Source organism: Setaria viridis, chromosome 5 (genome assembly GCF_005286985.2).
Source record: "Setaria viridis chromosome 5, Setaria_viridis_v4.0, whole genome shotgun sequence".
NCBI lineage: Eukaryota > Viridiplantae > Streptophyta > Magnoliopsida > Poales > Poaceae > Setaria > Setaria viridis.
The window spans coordinates 45,397,286-45,406,628 of NC_048267.2; the positions used below are offsets into that span (position 1 = coordinate 45,397,286).

The following is a 9,343-nucleotide window of genomic DNA, read 5'->3' on the forward strand; positions in this document are numbered from 1 at the left end:
AGCCGCCGCGTCCGCCTCCGCCATGGCACCTTCGGACGCGACGGATGCCGCGCGGCAGCAGCAGCACCAGCAGGCACCTGAACGTGAGCGGCGGGCGGAGGTTGTTGTCGTTCTCTGGGTGAATGCCGCCGCCGCAGGTGCGCGTGCAGTCGCCACGCCGCGCGCCTGGGGGGCTGACGGAGAGCCTGGCGGTGGTGCGGCGGACACGGAGGAGCCGGAGGGGCCCTCGGCGGCTGGGGCCGGCGCGGCGCTTGACTGGAGGGGATGGTAGCAGGAGGGGATGGCGGGGGGATGGGAGTTGCGGGAGGGGCGGCTGCGGGAGAAGTGAGTGCTGCAGGAGGGGAAGAGGGGCAATGGTGGGAAATCGTGGATAGGGGACCACTTTTAACATGTTTAGTAACTTTTAGCATCCCTTGGATGTGCTAAAGGAAATAGGGATGCTAAACTTTAGCACACACCCTTTATCACACTTGTTTGGGAACCCATGTGCTAAAAGTGGACTAAAAGTGGGGTGCTAAAGTTTAGCACCTCCTCTCCAAACAGGCCCTTAGGCTACAACTTGATTGCCATTTTGGTCCTATGGTTATACGATATAAAGTAGGTGGGGAAAGAATGAAGTTTCGAACACTAAGTACCGAAAGAAGATACATATACAAAATAAAACACAAGTCTCAAAGGTAAATCTAGCGAAAGATTCGCCGTATCCGAAAAAGTCGGTGTATTATATTCACAACTGAAGTTTTTCAACCACTAGTTCAAGTGTGGTGTTTGGTGTATCTGACAATTACATATTCTCTCCGGAAGAATTTGCACTGACATTGTTTAATGCCGAGTCTTTGGCACATATACCTTCTTCCCACTAAGAAGTGATAGATGCAAATGTTGTCGTTTAGTGTTTTTTTTCAGAGATGGGAGTACTACCAATATTTTCCAGTTGCAGGCGTCCATTAACCTGTACATGCAATTCAGCTCTTCCACTTCAGCACCTGCCACCTGCTGGAGCCTGGAGGCCTCAGTGCTTTCTCCGGCTTGCGTTGCGTTCACCGTCCGGGAGGGCGAGAGCAAAAACAAAGAACACTGTCTCCGCCAGTGTGCTGCACTGACGAGTGGTTTAGAAGAAGCATGATAGTGGTGGTTTACCATTTTTTACCATGGTTTTTCTTTAAAAAAATGTGTACCATGTTTTCCTCTGGTCCTTTGTCCATTGGCCGTTGGCAGTTACTAATTCTGAATTCTTTGAGTTTCAAGCCTCCCGTTTATGGATGGTGAAGAGTGCAGCATCAATGGGGACCTGCTAAATCACATTCTTTTTTTTATTTGATGATCTGTAGAGAGGTGAGAGAAAGCTCTGTGTGCCATCCATGTTGATGTAGCAGCTGAGATAAAAAAGAGATGTCTCCTCGTAAAAAAAAGGTTGATAGAGAGATGGCGAGCTAGCAATGGCAGCGGCGGGATGGAATTTTTGAACGGGTGACAGGATGGATGCTGTAGAAGAAGACATCAGTTATTTACAGCAATCTCTGAGCCAGCGAAAAACCATATGTGGCCCTTCATGGTACAAAAAGGAAAGATACGTGGGCCTCTGAGCCCTGGTGGGCCGCTTCGACATGTGTACGTAGGCCTCTTCTGGCTGGCGGGCCGGCTCACTGCTTAATCTTCAAGTTTAGGAGCGCGTTTGGATCACACAGATGGCTGCCAGGCCACTAATGTGCAATTCATTTTTCAGCCCATGCACACAGTGGGTCAGTGACCGATTATTTCGTCGCCAAAATTTGGCCAGCCAATCTGGTTTAGCGCGCAGTCCTTAGCAGGGTAGGCATAGGGTACGTAGCATCCAAATGTGCCCTAAGAAACCGCTCACCTGATATGAACATGATCTGATGAACCCATTTGCAGTACGGTGGGGCTAAGGTACAAAGATAACAGCCGCGGGACAATCCATCGGTAACCTAAGCTGACGTGCATCCACTGCTACATGGTTATTATTAGATTCTTCCAAAAAGCAATACATATAAAATACTTCTCACTTAGATTTCGCTATCGTACATTAGCTAGAAATTGCGTATTCAAATGAGATGTCATATTCAATTTCAATATTTTAGCTTTGCGAGCACTTATTTAAAGAAGCACTAAATAGACGCATGCCATGGTAACTATTACCAATGGTACTGATCTAATTTTCACAAACCATCTTGTAAATTATCCACCGCACCCATTAATATAAACACTACCCAATGTAACCCCAATAGTTGCTCCTAAATTGCCCACCTCTATTGTTACAAGCACCTCAATACACCTGCTTGTATAGTACCCATAATGAAAACTAGCTAAGCCAAACCCACATGCCTACTTCTAACCATTCTATAACATTGCGATGAACTAACCCAAGCAACCCAAATGCATGTTTCTAGATGACCTGCATCTACCATTACACCCCCCCCCCCCCCCCCACCAAAAAAAAAGGAAAAGAAAAAAAACACCAACACACTAGAGGATTGTAGAGACCATACTAAAATACAAAGAAAATAGTACGCTATTGGACGGCCATACATGTGGACAAATAGCACATCAATTTAGATGTTTCATGAAGTTGGACTAATATGGTAGACAACATGCGTGAAACAATTGCCCAACACAAATGTTAACATGGTTGATGTATCTATAATGCCAACTGATATGGTTTCTTCCTACTATACACATATGATCATCACATGTTAAAAGTAATAATAATTTGTAATTATGAAGCTATGTGGTTTTAGTACAACGACATACAAGCCATAAACATGATAAAATTATTATTTTAAGTCGATGAAATGCCAAGGATTGTAAAATCAGGATTAACATGGGGCAATATTAGTTTATAGGCCCTTTTAAAATGCAAGATTTCTACATAAAAATGTACTGAATAGTAAATTATATTATCAAATAATTAAGTAGTATACATGAGAAACATACTCAAGCGATATGAACACGCCATTTCTTTTGTGCTATCTAGCCACATGCATTTGTATCTTTTCAGGATAACATTTGATATCTACTTAGAGACACATCCACCACCAGATAAACATATCATACAGTAGTATATTCAAATATGCACAAACCCAAAAAAAAATGTTCAAGTCAGTTATGCAGCACATGCAAGTTGAGATTATAAAAATTTTTATATAACCTCACAAGTCACCAAGTGGCAAGTAGGGACTGAAAACCTACAATATCTATAACAAAGAAACAAAATGGCGGTGTTCTCAAATGCAGACAGGTCACACAATGAACCAGTAGAAAGTCCAAAATAAGGAAAAGTTCAAGATAAATTTTAAGTTAAGAAAGGTAATAAACCAAGATAATCCTTTCTCGCAGATTCTCCATCACACTATCTTAGTTGATGCTGATAGCCCCCTTTGTGCTATATATCTTATAGCAGCAAGCTGCTAGGATACAAATTAGAATAGTGTTAAGAATGAATGAATCTGATTTTGTTTTGTGAACCTATGCACATGCCTGTGGGCTTTTTTATTCATGCATTAGTACACACAAAACACCCGTACCCTAACAAACCACAGATCAATACTACAATAGACAAGGAATGCTATATGATAATATAGATGTGCAGCATCTTACAACGTACGCAGTATGCACACGTAACATCTCTTGGTCTAAATAAACTGTTAATTTCTGGAGGATGCAGGAGGGGGTCAAATTAACACGCATGCAAAACTTACCTGGCTCGCTACAGAATCAAGTAATGAAGTAACAGGAACACCCAGCTGCAGAGAGCTTTTACATTGTGAAGAGACAAACCAGTAACACAAATGGAAAGTAAAGGTGGGAGCCAAATTAAAGGGAGGAGGCCACACGTACAGGAACAACAGGGTCGGGGGAGCTCTCTCTTTGTAATTAACAGAGAGAGAGAGAGAGAGAGAGAGAGAGAGAGAGAGAGAGAGAGAGAGAGAGAGAGAGAGAGAGAGAGAGAGAGAGAGAGCAGCGGCAGCATGCGCATGTAACACGGATGCATGGTGTGTGTAGTCACACTCAGTGTTGCGCTCATGCAACATGCAAGACAAGGGATCCGTTTGTCCACAGCTGTGCAAACCCCACTATTTTCCTAGCAGCGTGTGAGCCCAGGCACTATTGGGCCATAAAGATAGATAGGCCATGTCTCGTGGAAAGCTAGCGTTGCAATAGACTAGAGAGAGAAACAACAGAGGGAGGGGTCGGAGAGTCTCCATAATCAATACATGCAATAGTCATGCACTGTTGATCAAGGAGAGATGGCGCAAAAGAGGGAACATACTGCACCTCTGCTCTCACTTCTCTCCCCGGTGCAGCTGAGGTAATTTTATTCACCATTCATCTAAAACAATTCATCTTAAAAATAACCCGGACATATAATTTTATTCATTCTTCTAACGAATAAGCTGATATCCCTGGGTCAAAAGTTGCCATTGGCCAAGATGCATGTCACTCTCTCTCTCTCTCTCACTGTTGATCAAGGAGAGAGAGGAACCCATATACCTCCAAAAACAGAGGGAACCAACACCAAGATCGACAAAAGATAAACAAAAGAGAAAAAGGAGTTGCAATAGGAGAAATTGAAGTCCCCATAGCTGTCTTTCAAACAGGTTATTGCAAGTGGTAACATGCATGGAAGGAGACCAGAATTGCAATAAGAACAAACGGGGAGGGGTTGTGGGGTTAAAACATTGACCGGCATCGATCGCTTCCATCATTCACAGCTCAAGTTAGATTCTCGTTGTCTCCCTCTTCATATCCCCCACATGCTCGTGTTTGCGTACCCCCGGCCCCGGCGAGCTACCCCATCGCGCCAAATACCCACAAAAATATTTCACCCCGCAAATAACTCCAAAAGACAACAATCTACAAACAGTTGAAAGCAGCAATGGGATTTTCGGCTGCTTGTCATAAAAAGCTTCCTTTACTTTACATGCATGTTCACTCATTTACAGGAAACAGACATACACAAAAAAGTAGAGACAATAGCTCCCTATTAATGTGGTTAAATGTATACACAGTAAGGTTTATTGTCACAACCTTTTTATATTGGCTAAAATGTTGTTGAAATTTTTAAGGGGAAAAAAACAGGGGATATGCATGCATGGCTCTTAGAAAAAGAAAGAAAATATTTCATGAATGGATCTGATCTGGAAGTCAAACACCACATGATAATTGAATGGCCCAATCTTGTGCGACTTTTAAAGGATTGGATTGAAAGATGTATGGTTGAGACAAATTAAGATACTGTAAAGCTAATAAGTCAAGTTATAGCATTCTTTTCTATGCATAACCAATGCACATGACCCATCAACATAAACAGTTTTACCTCTTACTTAACACCTCTTAAGACTTCCAAAACAACACCCCACCAATAGAACTACAAGACAACCGAAAGATTAACTCACCAAGATACTCTTGTGATGCATCATTTGCATGCATGGTCCCTCTCTAAATCTCTACTAAGAGTCAGAGGATGATAGGGCAAAAGGATTCTCATCATCTCCTGTAATGTGGATATGAATAGCATGTAATTTAATTAGTTCTAAGCTTACAAGGAGATAGTAGAGCAGCTGCACGCTCCGGCTTGTCAATGGTAGCCATGCGGGGAGAACAAAGACGACGGGCCTCCTTGCCCTCTGCTCCCGCCGTCATCGCCGTCGCCGCCGTCGCCCATCTTGCCGAACTGCGCGTCCATCCCTAGGTTCAGATACACCATTCTGTTGTCCAAGCTCAGATTCACCATGCTTGAGTTGGTGCCGCTCGCATTGTACACGGCCCCCCCGGCGCCCCCGGAAGGCTCGCCGTACATCGGCGCGGCGTTGACCGCCGCGGTGGCGGTGTGAGCGTCCTCCCGGGACATGACCATGGCCGCCGACTGCACAAGCTCGAGGCACAGCCGGAGCTTGTTGGGCTCGATGTGCGCGAGGCCCGGCACGGCGCCCTTGAAGAGGAAGTCGGAGGTGAGCGTGCGGAGGATGTCGAGCGGCGTGACGCCCTCGACGGTGCGCACGTTGGGGTCGGCGTGGTGGTCGAGCAGCACGGCGACCATGTCGGGGCACACCATCTCGGCGGCGACGTGCAGCGGCGTCTTGCCGGCTGGGCCGGCGGGGTGGTTGACGTCGGCGGCGCCGAGCTCGAGGAGCGCCTTGACGACCTCCCGGCTGCAGTTCTCGACGGCGTAGTGCAGCGCGAGCGCCTCGTCGAGGTTGAGGCCCTCGCCCATGACCATGAGCTTGACGAGCTCGACGTCGGAGGAGTCGAGGGCGCGGCGCATGCGGCGGATCTTGTGGTGGTCATCGAGCTCGCCGGCGGAGGAGGCCTCGATGCCTGCCGCGTGGTGCGGGTGGTGGTGCGCCAGGAACGGCGAGCGGCGGGACATGGAGGACTTGAGGCGGAGCTCGTCGATCTTGGCGACGACGTCGATGGGGAGGTGCTTGGCGAGCACCTCCGGCGGGAGGCCGGACTTGGCGACGAGGTGGGAGCAGGTGGTCCAGAGCTGGTGCAGGTCCTGCTTCCGCGACGCCATCAGCACCTTCATCACGTCCTCGATCGAGGCCTTCTCCACCATTCCGGCCAGCTGCTTCTGCAAGCGCAATAACCACCAAATTCTTCAGTGTGAGTGACCTTGCTGCTGGCTTTCACTGTGAGTAGCTAGCGCATTGCAAAAGCACACAGGCATGGAGCACAGCATGCGGTGGAATATAAAGGGGAGAGTGAGAGAATCGGATAAGCATAGTGGATTGGCCCTGTGCATAAAATATAGAGAAGGGGTGCAACAGTATGGGAGCATCATGGTGCTGATTGGGGGAGCAAAGTTCTGGGGGAAACCAGAGGAATTAAACAAGCAACGCTAGACCCAGCATGACGAAACCCTAGACAAAAAAACTGCAAATCAGTGGGAAAAGAGGGATCTTTAGTTTCCTTTTTCCTGACGGGAGTGCTAGCTAATTGCACAGTTTGCGCTACGGAAAGCCATCTCTATCGTATCGATCTGTGCTGCTTGCGCGGCAACAGTGCGTGACCATAAAAGAGAGGGAAAGAAGTGCGGCAGCAAGCAATGGCATTAGTAGGAGAGATAGAAATGCTCCTGATAAAGAAGACGAACATGGGAGGGCGATGCGCCTACAGTAGCGGAAAGGAAAAGAGAAATTTCCGTGTAACGAACCCTAAGGGCGAGAGAAAGGAGAAAGCAAGCAAACAGGGAGGAGGACGAAAGGATGCGATGCAAGCGCTGCAGCAGCAGCAGCAGGCCGACGGATGGACGGACAGAAAGATGGATGGAGATGGACAAAGAGAGAAAGAAAGAAAGCAAGAAGCTGCAGGTACGCACGCGTGCGCAGGCTGCTGCTGGCGGCGACGGCGACGATGACCACTGCCTGCACAGCAGCTGCAACTCATAGTCATCCTTCACTTCATTTAAAAAGCAGAAGCAGGGAGGGGTACAGAGATCAAATCAATGCTGCAGAATGCTTGGCAATCCCAACATAACCAACCCCAACTCCCATCTTGATCCCCGCAATCCTTTCCTTCCTTCCTCAATTCCCCACCAAGCTAAGCAGTGGCGACAAATAAAAAAGCAACAAGAAATTGTTTTTTCTTTTTTATATTTCTTTCTTCCCTTTCAAGAGCAACGACGGAAACAATGAAGAAGAACAACCGCAATTACCTGGGTGAGGAGGGCGAGCTCCTCGACGCCGAAGGAGCGGGCGGCGGCGAGGGTGTCGAGCGCGAGGTCGACGGCGGCGGCGCAGTGGGTGTGCCAGCACCCGCGCTCGCCGCAGCCCGGCCGGGGCTCCCCCTTCTGCGGCACCAGGGACACCTGCCCGCTGTACAGGAACTGCAGCAGCAGCATGAACACCTCGTAGCTCACCGAGTTCACCGGTATCACGGCGCCCGGCGCGGCCGCCGCTGCCGCGGAGACGCCGGCGCCGCGCGGGGAGGAGGCGGAGGCGCCAGACGGGGAGCGCGGGCTGAGGTGGTCCAGCAGCAGCGCTCCGGGCGGCGCGGCGGCGGCGGCGGCCTGGTCGGCGGCGGCGCCGCCGCAGAAGAACTTGCGGAAGAAGAGGCTGCGCGCGGCGAGGATGCAGCGGTGCGCGTGCACGAGGCGGCCCTCCACGTTGAACGTGACGTCGCTGAAGGCCTGCCCGTTGATGAGCAGGTTGAGGTAGTCCATGGACAGCGACTTGAGGGTGTCCTCCATGGCCGGCCGCCGCGCGCCCCGAGCTAGCTAGCCTTCAATTGCTGCGAGTGCTAAGCTAGGGTGGTGGAGCTGCCGAAGAATTAGACGGCGGATCAGAGAGGGACGGAGGCCAGCACGGACGGAGCAGCTTCTCCTCAGCCTGAGAGAGAGAGGGAGTCAGGGTAGTGGAAGCGGTTGCAGCTGCTGCTTTCTTGGCTGTGCTCCTGCTGCAGCTGCTCGAACTCGCGCTGCATCTCCCGATCTCTTTTGATCTTCTCTTCTGTCTGTGACCACTTCTCTTCTCCCTCCTCCCTTCACTTGTATGTCTCTCTCTCTATCTCTCTCTTTCTCCCAATCGAGTTATTGTCCCCTCCTTTTTCTCCTCCTTTTCTCTCTCCAGAGCTGGAGGTGGTGGCCTGGGCTACTGTTACTGTATGTGCTCCAGATTTTTTTGGAGGCTGTCTCGCAGGGAGGGGTTTGAGGTGTATGTATGGAGGAAGGAGGGCAATGTGGGTGGCTGTCCGGCCCGCCTGGGGGCATAAATAATTGCTTCCTACAACTCTACTACTTCAGTATGGTGCGTTTAAAATTGCATTGCATTGCATCGCATCCTGGAGAGAGAGAGAGAGAGGGAGGGAGTCACCGTACATGTCTACTACAATTCAGGGCCCCGGAAATAATTCAGTAGCGTGTGAAGAAAATTAAGACAGCTGCTTGCTTTGACAGTTTGACCGGTGAATGTCACAAATCAAGTACTACCAGTATGTGATTGAATTATCTGCTCTGACCGGACACAGCTGTGGGTCTATTAGATTTGAAGAAACCCCACTGTTCTGTTGCAGCAAGACATGCTGTGAGCCTGTGAGAGTGATATACTGTGATTTGTGTGGGTTTTGTATCCTTTTTTTTTTTGCTAAATGCAGCATAATACTAGAGAAAGCCATGCTTGCTTGCTTAGAAGGAACAAGATATAGACTATTTTTATGCATATATGCATGGTTCAAGCTACGACACATGCATGTATATATTGTGCGTCGCTATTATATTGCAAAAAATGGGAAGCCGTTGTGAACAAGTTATTGCTAGCTAGTGGGTGGAACATCACAATTATTCCAAACTATCAAACTATTTGAATTAAACAAATAGTAGTAC

General features: G+C 48.5%; 1 protein-coding gene across 1 annotated transcript; it reads right to left on the reverse strand.

Annotated features, from left to right (window-relative positions):
* Positions 1 to 5,254: 5,254 nt before the first annotated feature.
* LOC117858663 (BTB/POZ domain and ankyrin repeat-containing protein NPR5) lies at positions 5,255 to 8,710 on the reverse strand. The gene is made up of 2 exons (XM_034741767.2): positions 7,679 to 8,710; positions 5,255 to 6,595 (listed from the first exon to the last, which is right to left on the reverse strand). The coding sequence occupies exons 1-2, from the start codon at positions 8,210 to 8,212 to the stop codon at positions 5,600 to 5,602; spliced, it is 1,530 nt and encodes a 509-aa protein (XP_034597658.1). The 5' UTR covers positions 8,213 to 8,710; the 3' UTR covers positions 5,255 to 5,599.
* Between the last annotated feature and the right edge of the window lie 633 nt (positions 8,711 to 9,343).

What these genes read in the sequence shown, in the direction of transcription:
- LOC117858663 (XM_034741767.2), bottom strand. Translation starts at nt 8,212, where the DNA reads ATGGAGGACACCCTCAAGTCGCTGTCCATGGACTACCTCAACCTGCTC. An exon ending in AGCTCGCCCTCCTCACCCAG is followed by an intron (nt 6,596 to 7,678) that starts GTAATTGCGGTT and finishes TTGCGCTTGCAG; the next exon opens with AAGCAGCTGGCCGGAATGGT.